General features: G+C 35.7%; 1 protein-coding gene across 1 annotated transcript in view; it reads left to right on the plus strand.

The window, feature by feature from the left end:
- Stk38l (serine/threonine kinase 38 like) overlaps positions 1 to 26,832 on the plus strand; it is a 76,557-nt gene that overhangs the window by 44,511 nt on the left and 5,214 nt on the right. The window contains 16 exon segments of the mRNA XM_053743394.1: positions 1,924 to 2,068; positions 6,554 to 6,605; positions 8,599 to 8,721; positions 9,153 to 9,236; positions 20,350 to 20,419; positions 20,422 to 20,472; positions 22,303 to 22,344; positions 22,347 to 22,459; positions 22,901 to 23,012; positions 23,193 to 23,254; positions 25,457 to 25,472; positions 25,475 to 25,540; positions 25,543 to 25,573; positions 25,989 to 26,019; positions 26,021 to 26,068; positions 26,070 to 26,113. Of these exon segments, the coding sequence (XP_053599369.1) occupies positions 1,935 to 2,068; positions 6,554 to 6,605; positions 8,599 to 8,721; positions 9,153 to 9,236; positions 20,350 to 20,419; positions 20,422 to 20,472; positions 22,303 to 22,344; positions 22,347 to 22,459; positions 22,901 to 23,012; positions 23,193 to 23,254; positions 25,457 to 25,472; positions 25,475 to 25,540; positions 25,543 to 25,573; positions 25,989 to 26,019; positions 26,021 to 26,068; positions 26,070 to 26,113 (1,079 nt within the window). The 5' untranslated portion in view covers positions 1,924 to 1,934.

Here is a 26,832-nt window from a genome sequence, read left to right on the forward strand (position 1 = left end):
AGTACCTGAGCTATAGAGGTACAAATGTATGTCTCTTCTGGTAGAGAACATTAGAGGAGCCACCACAGTAAGGTATGAGTTAACAGGATTCCTGTAAACAGGGTATAGGATGTAACTGGTTCAGAGGTAGGTCATGGGAGGGCATGGAGGCATGCAAGAGCCTTGGGGACTTTGGGGAAAGGAGTGAGTGGTGAGGGATAGCAGCAGACAAGACCAGAAAGACTGGTTGAAGTCCCGACTCCATAGCCCACCATCTTTGTGACTTTTTTCAGTTTCCTACTTAGAGAGCTAGTGTAAGGACAAAATGGGAAGTGCTACTGTCTTAAGTCCTCAGGAGCAAAAAGGAGGAAGTCAATGAATAAAATATTATAAAGATCCTGAGATACTGGCATGAGTTGTGCTTTTTATCATGCTAAGCTAATTAAGCTAATTTGACTTGCTATAGTCAATGAGTAGCCATGAAAGACACAGTCATCTTTGTGTTAAAAGACAATTAAAGTAGTCTGCAGTGGAACAAATTTATAATGTCAATAGATTTAGTTTCAGACATAGTGAGCATAGTGAACTTGAAGTTCAAGCAGAGCATTAAGTATAAACCCATAAGACAATAATGGAACCTGGAGTTTACTGCGGCTAAATTATTTACTTTCAATCTGCACTTGACTTACTCGACATTAAGGAACATGAGAGATCTTTGGTTCATTCTACCATCGCGGGGATCTAATTCAGTTCACATTCCCATCCAGAGGTCTGTATCTTCGTGTAATTGGGGCATGGTGGGTGTTGAGGGGGAGGTGGCAAATTTGGGGGACTATTTTTCAGCTAAGAATGCAATTTTAGATGGTCCCTCTTGGCATGCTGAATCTTCTTGGGTATGGTTTGTTATGATCCTCATCAAGGTATACAAAAGCTTCTTTAACATATGAACTGTTCTGGTCTTTGTGGTCCAGACAAGACCTGTGGTAGGTAAATAACTGTCTTGGGGTCAGTGCCCACCTACAGCAGACATGGGAGTTCAGTCTGTCCCCTGCAAGTAGCCATTTTACTGTATTCCTTACTTATTTATTCAAATTATCTTCTTTAAACTAGTACTTTGGTTGGTTTAGTGGTTTCTGAAAGTTGGCATTTGAACGTCTTTCAGACAACATAAATCGTCCAGTTAAAGCCACAGAACTTCTAGTGTTACCTGGCTTGATTCATATCTTTGTATTTCCTGCCTGTTCCTGCAGGCATTCATTTCATTTGAAAAGGAAATGGACCTCATCTCATCTGGAGAAGTATGCTGCACCTTGTTGAAGTACAGTCTGGAATGACGTAGAATTAAGACAGTTATAACCCCATCTAGAGAGGCCAATTTTTAGCAAATTTCTCCTAAATTAGCTTATGCCTATATGAATAACTTTGGACTGGTGCTTGCACACATATTTGATAAAACATTCATGTTTCATACAATTTATGTGGCAGAAGCTACTTCTTACTATTTAAATTACATTAACTCATAGAAGACATATTTATCAGGGATGCAACTATAACTATTAGCAAAATCTTGTAAATTTTATTTAGTCATCAGTAAGTCAGCAAAATGGACTGAAGTTTTGTGGTTTTGGATGTTGTTGAATACGACTTTTTGTGTGTGCCTATATTATGTGTGGACTGCCACTGGTACTTCTTTACTGTAATTCATCCCTGTTTTTGCCAATGCTAAATTAATTTCTCTTACTTTGGGAATAGTGCTTTTCTTTCTTTTTTTCTTTTTAACTTTGTATTATTTATAATATGAAATATTTAGATATGTTAACTGTTAGAGTAGAATTTTTCTTAGAATTAAATATTTCTAGAGTTTGTTATAAGGAATAGAGTTTTTTTTTTTTTTTTTTTTTTTTTTTTAAACCAAAGAATTTGTTTTTTAACATGTCGTTTCAGTTTCTGTTACTATGGCAATGACGGCAGGGACTACAACAACCTTTCCTATGAGCAACCATACCCGGGAAAGAGTGACCGTAGCCAAACTCACATTGGAAAATTTTTACAGCAATCTAATTTTACAGCATGAAGAAAGAGAAACCAGGTATAGTAAAGGCTGGTTGAAATTTTGTTCAGTTAAATGAACTATTATGCTGTAAGTGAACTGTAATCAGGTTTTTCATTAATCTGAATATTACAGATCCCTTTATGCTGTTTTTATGTTTTCTGCACCAATAGTGCATCTAGTTACTTGTTTTATTTTCACAAAACAATTTTCTGGGGTATCTATAGCCTTACGAACTCAAATACCTATATCATGTGTTAATCAATAAATTATGGTATATCAAGGGCTGGGGATATAGCTCAGTGGTAAAGTGCCCCTGTCACTCTCCAGTACTGAAGGAACTGAAAAAAAGAGAGAGAGATTACTTTTGACTAAGACAATTGAGAATAGTTCATAATGGTAGTGGCATTTAAACAGGGCTCTGAAGGAAGAATACTATTTATACCTACATAAGAGGAAGGAAAAAGAGGTACAAGAGCAGGAGGAGGGATATTAAGAGATAGAAGAAATCACTGTCAGGTCAAGCAATGTCCAATTTAGGCTCAGGCACAGGATGTGCTAGATTTCAACATCCTAGGAGCCTCAGATGCTTTGTTAATGTAGCTGTTCTCTTGATGGTAGAAAGCCTTGAAGATTTTTGAGCAGTGATCACAAGTATTTCTCTAAAAGAGAACTTTAACTGTGATACACAGAATGGATGAACTGAAGTGGGAAATAAGAAATAGGAAAGGTTAGTGACGCAGTTCCAGCAAATGGAAAAGCAGTTTGAATTAGGATTGACAACAATAGAGAAGAACTGACAAATAAAAATATTGATAGAGTATAGCAACCATTCAAATACAAAGTATAAGGGAGATAAGTCAGTGCTAGCCCAGAAATTTACTGCCTTTGCAGACCAGAGTGGTGTAATTTTGTGAAACAGAACTAGATAAGAGTCAGATTTTAGACAGGTTTAACTGTGGATTAGATACAGTTGAGGAAAGAATTAGTGAACTGGAAAATCAAGGAAAATAAAGCTTAAGCATTCAGAAGTTGATTTTAGAGAGACAGCATAGGAATATATGAAGGAGAATTAAGAAACATGGAGACTAATAAGAAGAGCTGACATATCTCTAAAGGTCCTAAAGGAAGAAAGGAGCAAGATTGGAGCAGAAGCTCGCAAAACCTTAAGAGTTCACAAATAGCAGAAATTCCCAAATATTCAGTTTAGTCAGAAGGAAAGTGATCACAAATAGAAAGAACATCTAAATGGCTAATGCCTGGATAAATCTCAACAACTGTTGTACAGATGCTTCCCTACTTGGTGATGGTTTGACATGATTTTTCAGCTTTGTGGTTGTGTGAAAGTGATACACATCCAGTAGAAACTAGAGTTTGGATTTTGCATTTTGATCTTTAGACCAGTGATATGTGATTTGATACTCCCTCATGATGCTGGATAGTGGCAGGGAGCCACAGCTCCCAGTCAGCCACACCATGACAAGGGTAAACAATCAGTGTTCTGTAGTATACTATGTTGCCATGACGTTCAGTAGGTAAGGTGCATTAAGTGCATTTTTAGCCAGGCATGGTGGCACACACCTGTAATCCTAGCAGCTCAGGAGACTGAGACAGGAGGATCGAAAGTTCAAAACCAACCTCAGCAAAAGCAAGACACTAAGCAACTCAGTGAGACCCTGTCTCTACATAAAATACAAAGTAGAGCCAGGGATGTGACTCAGTGGTCGAGTGCCCCCGAGTTCAATTCCTGGTACCCCCCCAAAATGCCTTTTTAACTTATGATATTTTCAATTTATGAAGGGTTTATTGAGATATATTCATATCAGAACTCAAACAACTGTATACAGCCACAAAAAAATGACAATAATGTCTTCTGCATTTAATAATTAAAATATTTTCTAGTGATAGAATATAGGTCAAAAGAAATAATTGGAATTAAAGATCTTTGTAGAAAGGGAATAAAGATTAAGTTCAATCCTTAACCAATTAAGTATATATGTTGTAATTTCTAAGGTAACCACTAACCTAGAAAAAACAGTTTGTAATTTCCAAAATAGTAGAAGGAAAAAAAGACATGAGATAAAATATCAATTCAAAAGAACACAAAACAAGAAAAATGGAATTACTAAGAACTTAAAAATTGAAATGACAAAATAGAAAGGACAAAACAGTTTAGGAGTAAATCCAAGTATATCAGTAAATGTAATTAAAGTTGATAGAGTTGGATGGTCATGGGAGAGTTAATAAAGTAAAAGAGAACCAAGAAAAGAAAGACCTATGTATTTTCAAAAAGCGGGCACTTAAGGTTATTCTTCATAATTTAAAAATTTTTTTGCTGAAAATTTAAAGTGATTCAGTCTTGCCCTTTATTCCCAAAGGAAAGAATAAAATTATATGCTTTATTAAAAAAAAAAAAGCAGATTCAACTTGGTGCCATGGAAGACAAATTAGCTAGTCAGCTCATGTTTTTTGAAAGCATGTACTTTAAGAAAACTTGTGATATCTGTTTGAGACCTAATTGGATAAATGCATAATTCTAATAAAGTCTTTATCAAAGTATAAGAGTATTTTAAAGGGAAAGCTATTTTGAAAGAAGTATGAGTACCTTATCTGTTTAGATATGGTGGAAATGGATAAGTTACTGTTATCTCTTCCTAGAATAAGGAGGGATTTCATGAAGTTTAAGACTTAGCTGGAATCTAGGGAAAGAGGGGCAGAGGTTGATTTGACAGAGAATAAAGTCGCTTGTATACTGATAGTCCTTCCCAGAATAATGGTACTATAACTCTTTTCTGCAGAGAAAACTGGAAATCATTTACCAAGCAACTCAGAAGTGCCTTGCTTGCTGGCAGGCACAGAATCTGATGTTAGAGGTTTATTCCATTCTAAGGAATGGCTCCTGGGGGAAAAAATATGTGAACAAAAGAAAAAAATCACGGTGATGGGCACTTCAGTAGGTGTCTATGACAAGTGGGGGAAAGTGTGTGAATGGAGAATATCATATTAGGTTTCATCTTCTCCCTGGGGTGCTGGTTTACCAACAGGCTTTAGGTACTTCTGTTATAAATTTTCCATAGGATGGGGCTGGGGTTGTGGCTCAGTGGTAAAGCACTTGCCCAGCATGTATGAGGCACTGGATTTGATTCTCAGCCCCACATATAAATACATGAATAAAATAAAGCTCTATCAACGTTTTTAAAAAAAATTAAAAATAAATAAATTTTCCATAGGAAAAAGGAATTTAATGATGATTTAAGAAAGATATTACTTTTAAATATATCATCATAAATAGTAAATCCAAAAATTAAGAAAAAATGTATATGATAGTTTTCAATCAACCCTTAACATTCGTTTGAGCAAATCCTGAAATGTTAGTCTTATTCTGGCACACTCCAAAACTAATTAGGACAAGTCCTCCCAGATTTATATTTAGGAAAAACCAATACAATAGAAATGAAATACTGTTTACTTGGAAATGAGTTGCAAGATGTGTCCAAAAGTCATCCCTCTAGTTACTTTATCCACATACCTCCCCACATTGCAAATGCTTGGCTTAACTGAATTCAAGGGTGCCATTTTGAAACTTTTTTGTAGTTGTAGGTGGATATCATGCCTTTATTTGTTTTTTTTTTTTTTAAACAGTGTTAAGCATCAAACCCAGTGACTCACACATGCTAGGCAAGCAGTCTGCCACCGAGCTACAGCCCCAGCCCCAAGGGTACTGTTTTATAAAATGAATAATTGAATTTGGCTATTCTTAAAGAAGAAAATATTCTGAAAGTGGGTTATTACATATATACATATATGACTTTCCAATTTCCAAAGAATTTTAATTATATAAAATATATTCAGTTGCATTGAACATCTTTCCTTTTTGTTGTAACTATTAACCCATATTAATTGTATAGATTTTAATGAATTTCACTGACATTTCAATAAATGTATATATCATGCTTTTGAACATCTTCACTTGATTAGGAAAATTGAGTTTAAAATGAGGGACTAACAAGCTCATTTTGCTAAAAAATGTTAGAACCAGGATTCAAACGGAGATATCCACCTTAAATTTTTATACTTTTAGCATTGTTATCTTTTTATTCTTTTATTATAATCACTGAGAAATATTAATGATTTGGGTAGATTGTACATTAAATAATAGAGTGTTTCACAATAGTACACTAATCACCTTTGCCAACAGTCATTTAGGCAAGAAAGTGAAGTAAGCTATAAAAATAGAGCTTACAGTTGGGGAATGTGGTTCAGTGGTAGAGCACTTGCCTGTCATACATGAAGCCTTAGGTTCAGTCCCCATCACTGAAAAAAAGAAGTAAAACTTAGTCCAATATGGGAAACTAAATCTAAATTAATATTTTGAGAAAGAAAATTATTCTTATTTGATCCAACTTGAAAGATTTTCTTAATGTGCCAATCTGAAGCAGTTAATTTGAATAAGTAAATGTTTTTCTTAAAAGGGAATAGTTGGGAACATGCTTAAAATTCTAATTATTTTTTTCTTTTGAAAAGGCAGAAGAAATTAGAAGTGGCCATGGAAGAAGAAGGATTAGCAGATGAAGAGGTAATGTATTTTGCTACCTGTAATTACTATATAAAAGTAATCTCATTGATTTTTTTTTTCATTTGTCAGTATCAGCTGATTTTTAACAATATAGATTTCATCATTTGAATATGAACTTTCTTTGTTTATGAAATGGTATAATCAGGTCATCTTTTCCATTCAGATTAGACAAGTTTCTTTAACTATACCTAAATGTATTCTGTTTTATAATCTATAATAATTATCATTCAAAATTCTTATTCAGAATTATCATTCAAAATTCTTAACATTTATTTGTCACTAAATTTTTTAAACTTCTTTAAGGACATGATGCTATAGTGCCACCAAGTGGCCTTTAAAAAAATTATAGTCTTAAAATTTAAAACAAGCTAATTTGGGGGGTTGTCTTTTACTAGTAATTCAGGCTTTTAAAATTATTCAAAAAGTATTTTTGAACACCTACTGTGTTCAAAAAAGGTTGCTGGCATTGCATTTTATGTAAAAAGAAGCAAAAATAGTCTTTACTGTTGCTGTAGGATCCACTTGTTTTTGTAATTTTGTAATTATTAATGTCATTTTAAACTGCATTAAACTGATTTCTAAAAGATTAAAATCACACTAATCCCATAATTAGGGCAGTATTTTAAAAACTAATACATAGGTACTAGATCTGGATACCTTTTTGGTAATCAGAGTAATGATTACTATATCTTTGTTTTAATAACTTCTCTTATCTCGTGACTTCTTATCAAAAGAAAAAATTCTCCTTCGTTGTTGTCTACTTACTTTTTCCATAATATCACTGGATTTGTAATCAGTATTTGATGTAAAAAAGGACACTAGGCAAAGCTTTTCAATTTGTACACTTGACTTATTTTCACAGTGTCATAATTTCTACCATTGATATGTTTGGGTTTAACATTATTCAGCTGTCTGAATTGAGGACATAATCTCTTAATTTCTTCTGTTTATCTTAACTTTGTAAGAGGTATCAGAATTCCATTGTAATGATGATACACATTTACATAGTTCTAATTAATCATTAACCTAACTCTTTCAAATACATATACAGGATGAGGAAGAGACAATTCAGAGGTTATACCTTGAGCTTCATTTAGGAACAATATTTCTGGGCGTTTTGATCTATCTTCCTTTCTCAGCTGAACAACTGAAAGTGTGGGAGCATTCAGTTGAAGATGAGCAGTTTAGTTTTTTCACTGATTTTTGTTTATTTTTCATCCTGTGTTACTTTTATTAGGAACTATGTCAAAACCAGAATTTTTTTTGATGAGGGAAAAAGGAGGTTTAGAACAATGAAATAAATACCTGTTTCAAATGGAACCTTTGGATATTTCAAAATGTTGCTTATTAATGCTAATTTTTTATGATCTTTATATAATCAATTTATGAAATTATTTGGATATTTTAATGTCTTATAATTTGTTTTGCAATTTCATATTTTCAGGACATAGTGTGCCAAACCTCAGGTTATTAAAATTTATTCAAGAATAAATTCTATCCTAAGTAAATCTCTATGGAAACTCTGCTATTGTGTAATTTTGGTATCATAAATCTCAGTAGTTGTGGCAGAGCAACCCTGGAAATTAGAGAATTCAATCAAAGTGGATTTTCTGACAGAATAAAAATTGGTATCAGAATACTGGCATTTTCAAAAGTTTAATTTTATTTATGAATTAAGTTAGCATATAAATGAAAGAATGAATTATATATATGTATACATATATATAATATTAGATGAACTAGTTAAGGTGAAGTGTATTATGGAGTCTGTTTCAAGAGTGAAGATTTCTCATTGTTAAAAAAAAGTTTTCTTAAGATAATTTTATCTTTCCACAGTTAGTAAACACTTGACTTTGGTAAATAAATTATAGAACTAATATGTAATATTTAAGATACCTATCCTTATTTTTATGTGTATCATCTTTTAATACTGTAAGCACCTTTGAAAAAACCTGATTATAAATTATCCTTTTAAATTATCTTTTTTCAATAGAAAAAGTTACGCCGATCACAGCATGCTCGAAAGGAAACAGAGTTTTTACGGCTCAAGAGGACCAGGCTTGGCTTGGATGACTTTGAGTCTCTGAAAGTTATAGGAAGAGGAGCTTTTGGAGAGGTAAACTATTTTGTTGAATCCACCACTGTTGAAATATATGTCCTAAGTTAGTTTAAATGTCTATTAAAACATAAAATTTCTAAAATCCCACAAATGGCAAATAACCAGCTTCCTTCAAAGGAACTTGCTTAATTCAACCACTATTGAGTTAATAGTCGTGATTCTGTGTGTGTGTGTGTGTGTGTGTGTGTGTGTGTGTGTGTTTGTTTATGTGTTTATTTATTTTTCTGGGAATTGAATCCAGGGACACTATACCACTGAACCATATCCCCAGTCATTTTTATTTTTTATTTTGAGACACGATCTCCCTAAGTTGCCCAAGTGGGCCTCAAATTTATGGATACATCAAAAAATTACTCAGCCTTCTGAGTAGCTGGGATTACAGGCATGTATCACCATGCTTGACTGTAATATGTATTTTTATATTCTAGGTACGACTGGTTCAAAAGAAAGATACAGGACATATCTATGCAATGAAGATATTGAGAAAGGCTGATATGCTTGAAAAAGAACAGGTATGGATTCTTTTACACTTGCATTGTAAAGGAACATTCATTTCTAAGAGGTTGGGCAATGTTTATATTGGAATTTCTAAAAATAAATCTGTCTTAATATATAATGGATTAATTTTTGATAGCCTGTTAGTGTTTTTCAATTATTTATTTATTTATATTTTGGTGGTAGCAGGACGAGAGCCCAGGGGTACTCTACCTCTGAGCTATATTCCCAATCCTTTTTGTTTGTTTTCTCTGGAGGCAAGGTTTCACAAAATTATTGAGTATCTTTTCAAGTTGTTGAGACTAACCTTGAATTTAAGATCCTCCTGCCTCAGCCTCCTGGGTTGCTGGGATTATAGTTACATACCACCATACCCAGCGCAATTCTTTTTTTTTTTTAATTTTAATATATTTTTATTGTAAACAAATGGGATACATGTTGTTTCTGTTTGTACATGGAGTAACAGCATACCATTTGCGTAATCATACATTTACATAGGGTAATGATGTTTGATTCATTCTGTTATTTTTTTCCTTCCCCCCCACCCTTCCCACCCCTCTTTTCCCTCTATACAGTCCCTCCTTCCTCCATTCTTGCCCCCCTCCCCCCCCCCATTATGTGTCATCATCCGCTTATCAGCGAGATCATTCTTCCTTTGGTTTTTTGAGATTGGCTTATCTCACTTAGTATGATATTCTCCAATTTCATCCATTTGCCTGCAAATACCATAATTTTATTATTCTTTATAGCTAGTAATATTCCATTGTGTGTATATATATATATATACACCACAGTTTCTTTATCCATTCATCAATTGAAGGACATCTAGGTTGGTTCCACAGTCTGGCTATTGTGAATTGAGCAGCTATGAACATTGATGTGGCTGTTTCTCTGTAATATGCTGATTTTAAGTTCTTTGGGTATAGGCAGAGGAGTGGGATAGCTGGATCAAATGGTGGATTCGTTCCAAGTTTTCTAAGGAATCTCCACACTGCTTTCCAGAGTGGCTGCACTAATTTGCAGCCCCACCAGCAATGTATTAGTGTACCTTTTCCCCCACATCCTCTCCAACACCTATTGTTGCTTGTATTCTTGATAATCACCATTCTAATTGGGGTGAGATGGAATCTTAGTGTAGTTTTGATTTGCATTTCTCTTCCTACTAAAGATGGTGAACATTTTTTCATATGTTTGTTGATTGCTTGTAGATCTTCTTCTGTGAAGCGTCTGTTCATATCCTTAGCCCATTTGTTGATTGAGTTATTTGTATTCTTCGTGTAGAGTTTTTTGAGTTCTCTATATATTCTGGAAATCAGTGCTCTATCTGAAGTATGAGTGGCAAAGATTTTCTCCCACTCTGTAGGCTCTACTTCGCATTGTTGATAGTTTCCTTTGCTGAGAGAAAGCTATTTAGTTTGAATCTTTCCAGTTATTGATTCTTGCTTTTATTTCTTGTGCTATGGGAGTCCTATTAAGGAAGTCTGATCCGAAGCCAACAAGTTGAAGATTTGGACCTACTTTTTTCTTCTATAAGATGCAGGGTCTCTGGACTGATTTCAAGGTCCTTGATCCATTGTGAGTTGATTTTTGTGCAGGGTGAGAGACAGGGGTTTAGTTTCATTCTGTTGCACATGAATTTTCAGTTTTCCCAGCACCATTTGTTGAAGAGGCTATCTTTTCTCCATTGCATATTTTTAGACCCTTTGTCTAGTATGAGAAAATTGTATTTATTTGGGTTTGTGTTCGTGTCCTCTATTCTGTAACATTGATCTCCCTGTCTGTTTTGGTGCCAATACCATGCTGTTTTTGTTACTATTGCTTTGTAATATAGTTGAAGTACTGGTATTGCGATACCCACTGTTTCACTCTTCCTGCTAAGGATTGCTTTAGCTATTCTGGGTTTCTTATTCTTCCAGATGAATTTCATGATTGCTTGCTCTATTTCTGTAAGGTACATCATTGGGATTTTAATTGGAATTGCATTGAATCTGTATAGCACTTTTGGTAGTATGGCCATTTTGACATATTAGTTCTGCCTATCCAAGAACATGGGAGATCTTTCCATCTTCTAAGGTCTTCCTCAATTTCTTTCTTCAGTGTTTTGAAGTTTTCATGGTAGAGATCTTTTACCTCTTTGGTTAGATTGATTCCCAAGTATTTTATTTTTTTGAGGCTATTGCAAATGGAGTTGTTTTCCTCATTTCCCTATCAGATGTTTCGTCACTTGTGTATAAAAATGCTTTAGATTTATGCATGTTGATTTTATAGCCTGCTGTTTTGCTGAATTCATTGATGAGGTCTAGAAGTTTTCTGGATCCTCTAAATAGAGAATCATGTCACCAGCAAATAGTGACAACTTAAGTTCCTCTTTTCCTATTCGTATCCCTTTAATTTCTTTAGTTTGCCTAATTGCTCTGGCTACAGTTTCGAGGACAATGTTGAATAGAAGTGGTGAAAGAGGACATCCCTGTCTTGTTCCCGTTTTTAAAGGAAATGATTTTAGTTTTTCTCCATTAAGAATGATGTTGGCCATGGGCTTAGCATAAATAGCCTTTACAATGTTCAGGTATGTTCCTACTATGCCTATTTTTTTCTAGTGTTTGAGCATGAAGGGGTGTTGTATTTTGTCGAACGCTTTTTCTGCATCAATGGAAATAACCATGATTCTTATCCTTAAGTCTGCTGACATGATGGATTACATTTATTGATTTACGGATGTTAAACCATCCTTGCATTCCAGGGATGAACCCACTTGATCCTGGTGCACGATTTTCTTAATATGTTTTTGGATACTGTTTGCCAATATTTTGTTAAGGATCTTTGCATCTATATTCATCAAGGATATTGGTCTAAAATTTTCTTTCCTTCATGTGTCTTTTCCTGGTTTGAGTATGAAGGTGATATTAGCTTCATAGAATGAGTTTGGTAGGGTACCCTCTTTTCTATTTCCTGGAATACTTTGAAAAGTATTGGAATGAGATCTTCTTTGAAGGTCTTGTAGAACTCGGCTGAGAATCCGTCTGGTTCTGGGCTTTTCTTGGATGGTAGGTTTTTAATGGCTTCTTCTATTTCATTGCTTGATATTGATCTGTTTAAATTGTGTATGTCCTCCTATTTCAGTTTGGGAGGACCATATGTCTCTAGAAATTTGTCAATGTCTTCAGTAGTTTCTATTTTGTTGGAATACAGATTTTCAAAGTAGCTTCTCATTATGTTATGTATCTCAGTGTTGTCTGTCGTGATATTTCCTTTCATTCTTTTCTGGAATGCACTCCATGCAATGATTTTCCTTTTAGTACTGCTTTCATAGTGTCCCAGAGATTTTGATATGTTGTATCGTCATTCTCGTTGACCTCTAAGAATTTTTTTATCTCCTCCCTGATGTTTTCTGTTATCCATGTTTCATTCAATAGCATATTATTTAGTCTCCAGGTGTTGGAGTAATTTCTGTTTTTTTTTTTTTTGTCATTGATTTCTACTCAGTCCATTATGATCTGATAGAACACAAGGCAGTATCTCTATTTTTTTGCATTTACTAAGGGCTGCTTTGTGGCATAACATATGGTCTATTTTCGAGAAGGTTCCATGTGCTGCTGAGAAGAAAGTGAATCCGCTCGTTGATGGATGGAATATTCTATATATGTCTATTAAGTCTAGGTTATTGATTGTGTTATTGAGTTCTATGGTTTCTTTGGTTGGCTTTTGTTTGGAAGATCTATCTAGTGGTGACAGCCATGTGTTAAAGTCACCCAGAATTATTGTGTTGTGGTCTATGTGATTCCTAAAATTGAGAAGGATTTGTTTGATGTACAGGGATGCACCATTGTTGGGGCATAAATATTTATGATTGTTATGTCTTCCTGATTTATGGTCCCTTAAGCAGAATGAAATGTCCTTCTTTATCCCTTCTAACTTTGGCTTGAAGTCCACTTTATCTGATATAAGGATGGAAACCCCCACTTTTTTACTAAGTACATGTGCGTGGTAGGTTTTTTCCCATCCTTCACCTTTAGTCTGTGGTTGTCTTTTTCTATGAGATGAGTCTCTCGCAGGCAGCATATTGTTGGGTCTTTCTTTTTAATCCATTCTGCCAATCTATGTCTTTTGACTGATGAGTTTAGTCCATTAATGTTCAGGGTTATTATTGAGCTATGATTTGTATTCCCAGTCATTTGGCTTATTTTTGATTTTTAAGTTGGCTTGGTTTCTCCTTTGTTTTTTCCCTAAGATAGTTTCTCCCTTTGCTGACCTACATTGTTGTTTTTCATTTCTTCCCCATGGAATATTTTGCTGAGAACATTCTGTCGTGCAGGCTTTCTATTTGTAAATTCTTTTAACTTTTGTTTATCATGGAAGGATTTTATTTCATCTTCAAATCTGAAGGTTAGTTTTGCTGGGTATAGGATTCTTGGTTGGCAACCATATTCTTTCAGAGCTTAAATATGTTGTTCCAGACCCTTGTAGCTTTTATTTTATTTTATTTTTATTATTATTATTTTTTTTTTTTTGGTGGTGGTGTTGGGGATTGAACCCAGGGCCTTGTGCTTGCAAGGTAAGCACTCTACCAGCTGAGCTATATCCCCAGCCCACCCTTGTAGCTTTTAGGGTCTGGGTTGAGAAATCGGCTGCTATCCGTATTGGTCTCCCCCTATATGTAATCTGATGCCTTTCTCTCAGGGCCTTCAAAAATCCCATCTTTATTTTGAATATAGGCATTTTCATTATAATGTGCCTTGGTGTGGATCTGTTGTGATTTTGTGCATTTGGTGTTCTGTAAGCCTCTTGTATTTGATTTTCCATTTCATTCTTCAGGTTTGGGAAATTTTCTGATATTATTTCATTGAATAGGTTGTTCATTCCTTTGGTTTGTATCTCTGTGCCTTCCTCAATCCCATAATTGTTGTTTTCATTTCCTCCTCATGGAATATTTTGCTGAGAACATTCTGTAGTGCAGGCTTTCTATTTGTAAATTCTTTTAACTTTGTTTATCATGGAAGGATTTTATTTCATCTTCAAATCTGAAGGTTAGTTTTGCTGGGTATAGGATTCTTGGTCTTTTCATGATGTCCCATAGTTCTTGGAGATTCTGTTCATGATTTCTTACCATCTTATCTATTTGGGCAACTTCATTTTCGAGATTAAATATTTTGTCTTCATTGTCTGAGGTTCTGTCTTCCAAGTGGTCTAGTCTTTTGGTGATGCTTTCCATTGAGTTTTTTATTTGGTTATTGTTTCCTTCATTTCAAGGATTTCCATTTGGTTTTTTTTTTTTTTGAGAATCTCTATCTCTTTGTTGAAATGATCTTTTGCTTCCTGCAGTTGCTCTTTCAGCTTATTGGTATTATCATTCATTGCCTGCATTTGCTCTCTTATTTCATCCTTTGCTTCGCGAGTCATCTTAATCATGTATAATCTGAAGTCCTTTTCTGACATTTCTTCTAACATACTGTCATTGGATTCTATTAATATAGAATCTGGATTTGTTTGGATCATTTTCTTCCCTTGTTTTTTCATGTTCTTCATGTATCTTCCCCTCTAACAGTGCAGATCTGGGGTATTACAGATTTCCCCCTATAGGCTTATAGTGGCCCTATAGATTTCAAAAACCCTTTCTTTAAGGGGAGATCAATATTAGCAGTGCCCAATTCAGACACTATGCAATCCTAGACCAAATAACTCCTATGAGGACAATAAACAGAAGGAGTTCTGTCCTAGTAAACAGAAGGAGTTCAAATATTAGCTTCAGTAAAACAAACAGATTTGCAATAAGATCTGCAGTTTCTAATGGAGGACAAAGAGGATGCAGAGGGATGTAGAATGTGGCTGTTGATGGGATAAGAAAAGAATATACAGAAGTTCTAGATAATAGAAAGGGTGAGAGTGTAATCAATAGAAATTGGATGTTAGCATGCAAAAATGAGAGAAAAAGACTCTGAGGGAACAGGTAAACAAAAGGAAAAGAGAGCAAGAAAAGTAAAGAAATAAAAACTTAAATTTTTCAATAAGGAGAAAAAAGAAAATCTACAGTATAACAGTCCTATACAATGAAACCTCCCAGTGTTCAGTAGCCTGATTCTTTTGAGAGGTACCTGACAATGGGCTTCAAGCCTCCAGCAGGCGTCTCAGGATGGGATTTTCCCCAGCTAAAGATTGGAGCTACGGCTTCCAGGATAATCCAAGGTGGCTGCTCTGGCTTCGAAATGTGTTGGCAAATGGGGAGCTGCAGCTCAGGATGTGGACATGGTTGGCTGGAGGTCCTGGAGGTGGGATGCGGTTGGTCCGGCAGGGGTCCTGGAGGTTGAGTGTGTTGGTGTGGTTGCGAGATCCTGTAGGCTGGGTGCAATCAGTCGGTCTGGGGTCCCGGTGATAGGGCGCAGTCAGTTGGTCTGGGGGTCCTGGCGGCAGGGAGCAGTCAGTCAATGTGAGGGGCTCAGAGGCAGGGAGTGATCGGTCGGGCTGAGGGATCCTGGAGCCAGGGCTCAGTCAGTCCGGTCAGGGGTTCTACGGGGCCTGGCTGTTGTCTCAAAATGGCGGCAGCCATGTGTCATCAAACCTGCAGGTACTGTAACAGTGAAGTTCCAGGAAACAGCAGGCAGCTGGTGCTCCACTGGTGGTCAGCGATCAGTTTGCTGACTGTTGTCGGATGATGGGGAGGTGAACCTCGTGTGTTGGGTGATGGATAGATGTAAAGCAGGCGATGGACGGGCAAGAGGCAGGCAAATGGAGGATGATAGGCGCCTGACAGTGAGCAATCTGCCCCAGCTCAAGTCTTATATTTAAAATTTCTCCAAGTTTATATTCTATGTGTTAGTTTTCTTGAGCTGCTATGACAAAACACCACATGCTGGGTAGCCTATTTTCTTATGGTTCTGGAGGCCCGACCTCCCAGGACCAAGGTACTGGTAGTGTTTGGTTTCTGGTGAGGCCTCTTCTCCTAACTTGCAGAAGCCTACTTTTCAGTAATCTTCACATGACCTTTCCTTAGTGAGTGAGGGACACGGGTGGTGGTAGGGTGGGGAGAGAATGAACACACATGCTCATATGAAAACTCCTGGTGTCTCTCCTTATGAGGACACTTCACCCTCATTAAACCTTAATTACTTTTTTAGAGGTCCTAGGTGTTAGGATTTCACGATAGGAATTTTGGGTAATTCATTCAGTTCATAACAGAATTCCTTGTGAAATACCTCCTTTTCTGATTTTGGTGAAAACAAAGAACAGTTCTCAGCACTCTCAATCCTGTTGCATATCAAATTAGCAAACCTAGTTTCCTGAGAATTTGCTGGTTTTACCTGTTTCCAGAATCTGTTCCCTGTTCTATTTCTTTGTTCTCTGTTCCCTGTGGCTTAATGCAGTTCTGTGGGGTGGCCATAATGTCTGAAAACATTGATGTTTTCATTTCATAGGTGTTCCGAATTCACCTGTACTTCCAGTCTGGGTGGACACCCTGTAGAACTCTTAACTGAATACATATTATGGTGAAGGACTCAACAATAGGGATATAAAGAGATATGGCACTTCTCTTTTTCTCATGTTTTATCTTTTAGTCCCCACCCAATTCTTACTTTGTCATTGCAGCAGTACAGTGTTGATTTTTATTTCATTATGACCCACTTGGATTTTCAATGCATTGTTTTGCTTTGTTCTTCTTTCATGGCATTCATTCCGTTACTGAGTAGCTACATTGTACCAAATACCATTATAGGTTCCAGATACAGTGATGTGTGTGCATGTTTCAGCAGTGGTGGGATCAAACTAGGGCCTGGCGAATGTTAGGCATATGCTCTACTCCTGAGCTACCACCCCAGCCTGGGATACAGTAGTTAACAAATCTGATCCTTGTTCTTTTATAGCTGCAGAGACAGCTGTTTCAAATTGTCATGATTGATAAATATTATGCAAAATTTCTTTAAAAGGATAGGTGGTGATACAAATGATCTGGGTTAAAGAGGAAGAATTTGATTGGGAAGTTTCTCTGAGGGGGAAATATTTGATGAGAGACTAATGAGAAAGAATGACATCCGTTGGAACGAAGGTCCAGGGAACAAATCCAGAAACCCTGAGGGCAGGGATAACCTTAGTCTGCTCAGAGAGAAGGAAACCATGTGGCTAGAATTAGTGAGGGGAAAAGTAATTAGAAATGAAGTAGAAAGGTTAAGCAACAGCCAGGTCACATGGGACTTTGAAGGCCACAATCTAGAATTTGGATTTTTATTCTAAGTGCAATGGGATGATATTAGAGGGTTTTTCCTTTCAGCTGGGCAGTGTTGTTCACAAAAATGATCCTCTTTTGCTTGCTTATTAAGAAAGCAAGATTTGAAGCAGGGAGACCACCTGAGAGAGTGTATATCATTGTACATCCAGGATGTAGTTGTGGCTTACACTTCGGTTACATAGTAAGGTTGAAGAAAGAATTAAAATAGATTAAGCGCGTATGTTTGCAGGAAGAGTCAGACGAATTTGCTCAGATGGCAATTGCAGAATGAAAGGATGGGCAGAGTTGTAAGGAAAAGGAGAAGCAAGGAAAAGTATGGGATAAGATGAAATTGCCTAGGAATGAGTATAGATAGAGAAGAGGGCCTGGATCCCAACACCACACGAGGAGAAAACGACAAATGAGACAGAGAATCTTGCAAGGACAGTTACAGTGGATTGGCAGGGAGAATGGATTGGTGGAAAAGAGAATGGAAGCAACAAGTAGAGAAGTGAGGAGAAGTTAATTCTTCATGTGAAGCAGATTAAAGAATAGGTTGGTAACATGAGACTTCAGGCCAAAGGCTTTTTTTTTTTTTTTTTTTTTTTAGGACAAGAAATGTCTTAGTTGGAAGAATTCATTAGAAAGGAAAAAGTTGAAGATGCAGGAAAGAAAAGGGAGATATTGCAGTAGCATGCTGGAAGACAGGACCAGAAACACTTCTATTAAAACAGAAGAAAGCAGAGAAATGGGAATGTAGAGTCGTTGCTCTCACATTGGGAAGTTCCAGGTTCCTGCATGATGGAAATGAGCAGTCATTGACTTGGAGTAAAGGAGGTGCAGCTTGTTGGAGGTCGAAAGAGAAGTGTGAAGTAGTCATCTGGAAGTGTGGGAAAAGATACTTGCTATGGCAAATACCCGTTGAGATCTGCACTCATGAATTTATGGTAAAAGCAGTTGATAGGTGCTTTTCACCCTGGTTTCACTGGAGTGTGAGGTGAAAGATGAAAGGAACCATCCAGAGATGAGGTTTTAGGGGACTTTGTTGATGACAGATCTGTGATTCCAGAGGGAAGAGGTTTGGAAGGCAAGAAGGTGGATTTCTCAGCTGGAGCAGAGAATTATAGGTGATGGAATGTAAGTCTGGGTAGAGATGGTAGCCTCAGAGACAAGGAGGTAAGTAGGAATCTAACTTAGCCATAATGGGATAAGTTCTAGATTCAGTTTTAGAAGAGAGACACAAGGTTGCAGTTAGTTCAAGCTGTAGTCAGACTACTAGCATATGTGACTACTGGGCAATAGAATGTAGCCACTCTGATGAGATGTACTAATAAAAAATGTAAAATACACACTAAATGAAGTCTCAGGGCCAAAAAATATAAAATATCTCAATTTTATATCATTAGATATTAATTTAGATATATCAGATTATAATTACTAAAGGTTAATCTCACCTAGCTCTTTTTTTTTTTTTTGCTTTATTTGTGGCTACTGGGGAAATTTAAAATTACATATGTGACTTGCATTACATTTGTATTGGACAGCATGATGTCAAGTATTTCACTAGAAGTTGAGGAGCCTCTGGACTACTGTTATTTCTTATACAGAGGATGTCTTACCAACTTGCAGTCAGTTTTGCATTTTGGAATTGTCCCCCACCCCCATAAATTAATCTGCATTTTTACCACTGAATTTCGTTTTAGAAAACCTTTCCTATCGAATTCTATGTATTTCAGGGTTTGTCACAGTTACTCTAGTGCTAATAAACACACCACAAAATCAAGTCACAGCCCTCCTGCTGCTACATCATCATATCATCCTTTCCAACCTTCTGTCCATTTGGGAAATATACTCTGTAATCTGGCTTTAAGATATTTTAAAATAATCAAGCCAAGTTATGATGATATGGGTGTTTTTCCTGACAACATCACATACAACTCCAAAAGTTCAGGGCTTTTCCTTTACTGTCTTAAAATGCTTTGTACAAAAATTTGGTACAATTTTTATTTTCATTTTTTTCCCTTAATGAGACCAAATCCAGAGAGATTATAGAGTTCTTTGATTCCAGTTTTGATTCTTAGTTCTTGACTTCTTTTGCTGTGCTCTCAGCTTTTACTGAACCAGGCAGTAACAGTAATTCCACAAAATGATATCTCAAGCAGATCAGATTTTATTATTCTTAAAAGGCTTTCAAATATGTGGCTTTCAATGTGCTTTGGACCAGAATTCTTAGTGGTACACAGTGAAAATATCAAAAGTATAAAACAAATCTTGATTAATCCTTGAACAAAGAATATATAAATATACTATGCAAGAGCATCTGGAAACTGAAGTTATACCAACCTCATAAATTATTCAGTTTATAAAAGTTCTAGTCTATAATTTTTACATAATGATATAACAAGTAATTATGGTCCGACAAAACCTCAAAAACTTATACTAATTTACTGTAACCAATGATTAGAGATTTTCTAAAAATAATATAATACAAAGTTATTACAAATGTTCTTCCTTATAAAAACAAAGGTCAAACTAGCCCTTTGTTTAATAGCTAAAAGTAGTTTGCTGTTTTTAGCTTGTGATACTAATCTACAGGGCATTGCTTACTACTTTTAACTTAAAGTCAAACTGAGGTCCTGAATTTATGTAATAAAGCCAGGATTCTTGCTTGGGTTGAGAGGTTCCTGGTTGGAAAAATTGTGGACTAGTCTTTACCCTACCTCAAAGCCCTCAGCTTTCCATAATATACCTGTTGATCTCATCTTTTCAACCCTAAAGATATAAGCTATAATGAGAATGTGAACATGCATTATGTTTCAAATCTTTTTTCAAATTCCAGTTTTCCTTCGGGACAATTATGGATGAATAATTGTGAGAGGGAAGTTTGAAAAACATATAATGTGTTACAATTATTTTTCAAAAATGTATTCATCTAGGTGGCACATATCCGAGCAGAAAGAGATATTTTGGTGGAAGCAGATGGTGCCTGGGTGGTGAAGATGTTTTACAGTTTCAGGATAAGAGGAACCTTTATCTCATCATGGAATTTCTTCCTGGAGGTAAGAAAACATAGCAATGACAAACTGACCAACCATATCTTTATATATAATACTAACTTTGTTGATTAGGTTTGCTTTTATAGTTCTAGTTATGAGGTTTATATACTCACAGTTTTTCAGAATTCTATAATATAATGTTAATTTTGACCATGAATCAGATCAAATCAAATCAATTTGAAGCAATGGATTAGATTGGCACATTTTAAATACTGCCATTCTGGGTTCTCTGTAACAATTAGATTGTTACAAGTGTAGAGTTAAAACAAAAAGCCATAAAATAAAAACACAAATACCCAGTGGCCAAATGACAGTGAACAGAAGAAAAACTCTGGCTGGTTTATATAGCAAAATGTTCAACTTCACCTATATTCAGGGAAATGCAGTTTAAATAGGAATGGTGTACCATTTCATGCTCATCAGATTATCAAAGCCTTCAAGTCTGATAATACTGTGGTATTGGTAAGGCTGCAGAAGATACTAGCCTCCTGTAAGCAGATCTCTAATTTTGTTGGAGAGCAATTTAGGAGATGTTCAGTGAAGCTGAACATGCACGTGGCCTGTGATCCTAATCTAGTACTTCCACAACTGGCTGTATTCCCTGGAGATTCTCCCTACATGGGTACAAGAAACCTGTGAAAGAATGCTTATCCCAGCATTGGCATAATAGCGAGCAAAAACTACATGCCCATCAGTAGAAGTATAGAAGAATAAAATCTGTCATAATTATGTGATGGAAATTAGTTTTACTGTAGTTAAAAGTCATAAGCTCTATCTGATTCAACAGTATAGTCTCAGAAACAGTGGAGTGAAATAAAACAAGCTCTGAGAGCTGGGGTTGTGACTCAGTGGTAGAGGATTGCTTAGCGTGTGTGAGAGGCACTGGATTGGATTCTCAGCACACATAAAAATTAAATAAATAAATAAACGATATCGTGTCCATCTACAACTAAAAATATTTAAAAAAAAAAAAACTTCTAAAAAAACAAGCTGTGAAATCACATAATTTGATACCATCTGTATAATTTTTTAAAAACCAACTATAAATTTATAGATTAATATATATGTATGTGAAACCATATTTTATAAATGAACCAGAAGGATACACACCAAACTAAATGCATCCATCATTACTCAGTGAAGAGGGAATGGGAAATAGAATGGGAGTGGAGGACAAAGATACTTCTATAGTTTTTTTTAAAGACTCAAAGCATATTGAGAAAACGTTACCAGTTGTCAATTTATGTTGCAATGCACCAGTGTTTATAGTACTAAAAACTACTTATTTGCCCGTTTTTAAAGAAAAAATTTTCTTGAAAACAAAAGAATGTCTACAAGTGACTTTTAAAGTGGGCTAATGTCCTGTTTTTGTTGAACTAAGGACTCAGCTGTTTTTGAAACTTTAAAGAATATGTCTGGTTTCCTGGTGCATTTATTCTGTCTTTGCAGTTTGACTTATTTTCCTCAGCAACTTATTCTGGATATTGCATGATATTACTTCATTATCAACTCTCTTCTGATTTGGTTTCAAATCCTCTACCCCAGGGCTGGGGATATAGCTCAGTTGGTAGAGTGCTTGCCTCACAAGTGCCAAGGCCTGGTTTCAATCCCAGCACCACAAAAAAACAAAAAAAAAAACCCTCTCTACCCTAAAACCATTACATGAAAATTTGCTTATGCAATGCACTTTGTTTGGCTCCAGAGATGGTTAGAGTTATACTGGGTGGATCATAAATGCCAGATCAGACGTACATTGTAAAAATACAAAGAAAGCTTTGCAGGGTATTTCCCCTTTTGAGGTATTTCAATAATATGATACTTCCCTTTACTTAGGTGACATGATGACATTGGTAATGAAGAAGGATACATTGACAGAAGAGAAACACAGTTCTACATTTCAGAGACTGTTCTGGCAATAGATGCAATCCACCAGTTGGGCTTCATCCATCGGGATATCAAGCCAGACAACCTTTATTGGATGCCAAGGCATGTGCATAAACCTGGTGAATTACAAGGTTGCTGATTATTTTATAGAGTAAAGCTAATTTTAGGTTTAAAGATGTACAACTGCAATTTAGATTATTACTAAACAACATTATGTCAGAAAGCATAATAGAAGAGGACTCTGGAGTGGAATACATCATGGGGCTATGACTGACCACACACATAAACACTCTCTCTCTCTCTCTCTCTCTCTCTCTCTCTCTCTCTCTCTTCCAAGGCTGGGAATCAATCCATGGCTGTCTTTTTATCTCCTTCCATTTTATATTTTTTAAAAATAATCCTCCTCAAATATTTCTAAGTTTACATTTTTACTTGTATGAATTTCAAGCCAAAGATTTTTATAATGGTTGCATTTAAAAAAGGAGTTTATAGTAAGACCTTTGTCTTCAAAGTTAAGATAATCTGGTTTTACTGAAATTTTTTTTAGGGACATGTAAAATTATCTGATTTTGGTTTATGCACGGGTTAAAGAAAGCTCACAGGAGCTGAATTCTACAGAAATCTCACACACAACCCGCCAAGTGACCTTCTGTAAGTTTGCTTTTAAATTTTGATTAAAATATTATAGTTGGTTTAATGCAATACTGTTTAGAAATGAGCGTTTTCTCCCTTCCTCTCCCTGCTCAACCAATTTACCCTGTGTTTTAGATGTGTATATGTGATTGTCTTTTGTTAGAAGTTTTTCCCTTGTGATTATAATTCTGTCTTGTTGAAATTAGCATTTCAGAACATGAACTCAAAGAGGAAAGCAGAAACATGGAAGAAAAACAGGAGACAACTGGTGAGTCAACCACATTTTTAAGAAAGAATTTTGTGTACTGGTTTTTAAAATCTCCTGTTTTCTAGTTGATTGTTTTGTCTTCCACAGTGATGAGTACTTCCTTCATTGCATTGATGGTGCTTGTTCTGGCCTCACACAGTTTTCTTAGTTTCGTTTATAATTTCCTTGCCTATAAAGCAACTTGAGTTTACCTTATGATTTAACTTTGGAGTACTTTATTGAGAATTCCCATGAATAAGTAATTCATCTGCTTAATAGTAAGTAACACTGTAATAAAACTTATTGAGTGTATGTAATGATGACTTGAGATTTCCATTTCCTCATTTTCTGTGCTGTGATATAAATCCTGGTATAACAAATACCAATCAGTAAATAAAGTGGTTGTCAGTTTCTATGAACTTCTTTATAGATCAAGTAAATAGGAAGTTTGGGATGTCAACAGTGTTATGATAGAATAGATACAAAACTTTGCCTCGTGCCTGGGTGGGGTGGTGCGTCCCATAATCCCAGCAGCTTGGGAGGCTGAGACAGGAGGATCACTGGTTTGTGGGCAGCCTCAGAAACTTAACGAGAACCCTTTCTCAAAATAAAAAGTAAAACAGGGCTGAGGATATAGCTCAGTGATAAAGGGCCCTTGGGTTAGGTCCCCAATAACCAATCCCCCACACACAAAAACAAATTGCCACAGGTAAATTTAATCATTCCTTATTGTAGAATTACACTGCTTTAACCCTATACTATTTCCCCTCTATTACTTAGCAAATTGATAAGAATTGTTTCCCCCTTTCCCTCTTTCCCTTTATCTTGTTACTGGAACTGTGAACATTCTTAATATGAAGAATGTGCCTTTTGACTTTGTTTTTCTTGTTTCTCATTACAATGCCTGGCACATGTAGACACTCTATAAATATTGTTCAATTCAATCAAGTAATAAATAGGGATTTTAACTCACCATTCCTTTAGGGAAGTAAATAGACTGAAAAATAATAGTTAAACCCCCTCTAAAACCAAGTAAATGACCTTTGCATTATTGAACTTATTTTCTTATTAGCCAAGTAATTGAAAACTCTGTAAAACAGTTCATGTTGATAAATATTTGTTGGTTGAATGAGGAAGTGGATGAACATTCTCCTATGGTAAATTACAAAGTGCTGGCAACACAAAAGGACTCAGGTTATTCCTGTGCCCAGATTACTCCTTTATAAGTGACAGTGCAGAGCAGGGAAAAGAAAAGGTGCCAGTGTGCACATGAGATGGAACCTCAGAAGAACACTGCTCATCACTGAGGGGCATGAGTTGAGAGGTAGGCAGTGTGGTTTGGAATTACGACTCAGCAATCACAGGCACACTGTAACACATCAGATGTTACTGCTTGATGGAACAAGCAATAAAATTATCATTCCTAAATATATTTTAAAAGAATTCAGTGTTTTTTAGATGTATTGAGCTATGCATTGAGGAAAATTCCATTCTACTTTAATTGTGTCACTTTTAGATCAGACTTCATGACTGAGAAAGAATTGCAGTGTTCCTACTTGTAACAGAAAATAATGAATACTGGTTAAAAATATGGGAGAATTCTTTACCCCCTATTTATAGTTTTCAAAGGTAATCATAGGTTACTGTTCGTGGCCAGTAGTCATCCTGTGCTGTATCAGGGTTTCCAAAGGAGAAGTGAAAAGTGTTTTTTTACTATTTGGGACAGGAAATTTTCTCCTGCCCACTAACTACCAATCATGTCTCTCCCAGGTTGTTGAGATGATAAAATCTGCTTTGTACATTACAAATAGCGCCCTGCTGTCATTGAGACTACCCTTAAAGAAAGTTTTTGTAGGATTTTGTATGAATTAGAATGAAGCCAGACACAATGGAGCACACCTGTGACCCAATGACTCAGTAGGCTGAGGCAGGAGGATCATGAGTTCAAAGCTATCTTAGCAACTTAGCTAAGACCTTATCTCAAATAAAAATAAAAGAGTGGGGGTGAGGCTTAGTGGTAAAACTGCATAGCTTCCTGAATGGCTCACCAAGCCTTGCATATGATAAGCATGCAGAATAAGTTATTAAAGGAAAAATTAACCTTTCTATACATTACTTTTTTCAATAGTAAACCATACTCAGGTAGTTGGTTATTTTTGTTATGTTTTGTGTTTTGTTTTTTAATGTTGAGAATGTGGTATTTGATAAGCTGCTCCTTTGCAGGCATATTCCACAGTTGGGACCCAGATTCATTGCTCCCAGAAGTCTTCATGCAGACTGGTTACAACAAATTGTGTGACTGGTGGTCTTTGGAGTGATTCTGTATGAAATGTTAATAGGTATGTTCGGTCATTAACTTATATACATGATATTACATTACCTTGAAGTGGGATTGTTTGAATGTGTTACAGATATTATGGACTAAATAGTTGAACTACTATAAACCTATTTGTAACATTCCTCAATATTTACTATATACTGACAAATACCAGTGAACTTTAGGGATCCTGTTGTAGGAAGGCAGGTATTTACCTGAACTCCATGTATCTGCATGGCTTTTCAGGTAAAATATGGAGGAGGGGGTGCTTTAAATCCTTTATTGACTCTGTTGGCAACTTTGTGTAAATTGATGAATGGTGGCATTTTAAAAATTAAATACAGCATTCAGTGTGTTGTTCTTGTGCACATATTTAGTAGGTATAATTTAATTAATCACAAAAGCTGACGAAGCTTTTGTTTCTTTGTGACATTAGGCCTATCCACCTTTCTGCTCTGAAACACCTCAAAGAAACATACAGAAAAGTGATGAACTGGAAAGAAACTTTAGTATTTCCATCCAGAAGTACCTATCTCTGAAAAAGCCAAGGATTTAATTCTCAGGTTAGTGTTTAAATTCCTAGAGGATTTCAGGGTGTCTGAAACAGGTACCTAAAAGATCTAGTTTACTTTTGTGTGTCAAGAGTGGAAACCACTGATCTACTAACCAAAGAGGGTCAATAAATAAAAAGGTTTTTTTTTTTTTAATGTAAACTCTTAAAAGGAAGTTGTAGGGAGAAAAGTAGTTAAGAGGGAAGAAGTCTTGTTTTGTTTCAGGAACTGATACACATTAAAAGCAAAATGTCACTCCTGTTAGAATGCAGTGACCTAATCCTATTAAGAGAAAAGGGAAAGGAAATTTTTAGTGGTAGGAACTCATTTTTATGAAAGTCTGTAGATGAGGTCATCTAAGCAAAGATTCCATTCTAGTCTATAACTAAGATGTATTTGGGTGCTGTTGTGAATCGCTGGAAGGATTATAATGGAACAATCGGTGGGAATGGCAGCAGATTGTTAAAAACTCTTTAAACCGCATATGACTTTAGAGCTAGCAACTCTGCTTCTAGAATTTTTGCTTATGCAGATAATTAGATGTATATAAACATTAAAATGTGTTTTATCATAGTATTGTTTTAGTCATGAAAATTGGAAACCATCTAAATATTCAACAATAATGTACTAGCTAATAAATTGTAATATCTCCATATACAAATTTAGAACATGAATTTGGTAGAAAAATAACTTGGAAATTTTCTCAGTATATGAAAAAGTAATCCTAAAAT

This window comes from Sciurus carolinensis, chromosome 4, assembly GCF_902686445.1.
Source record: "Sciurus carolinensis chromosome 4, mSciCar1.2, whole genome shotgun sequence".
NCBI lineage: Eukaryota > Metazoa > Chordata > Mammalia > Rodentia > Sciuridae > Sciurus > Sciurus carolinensis.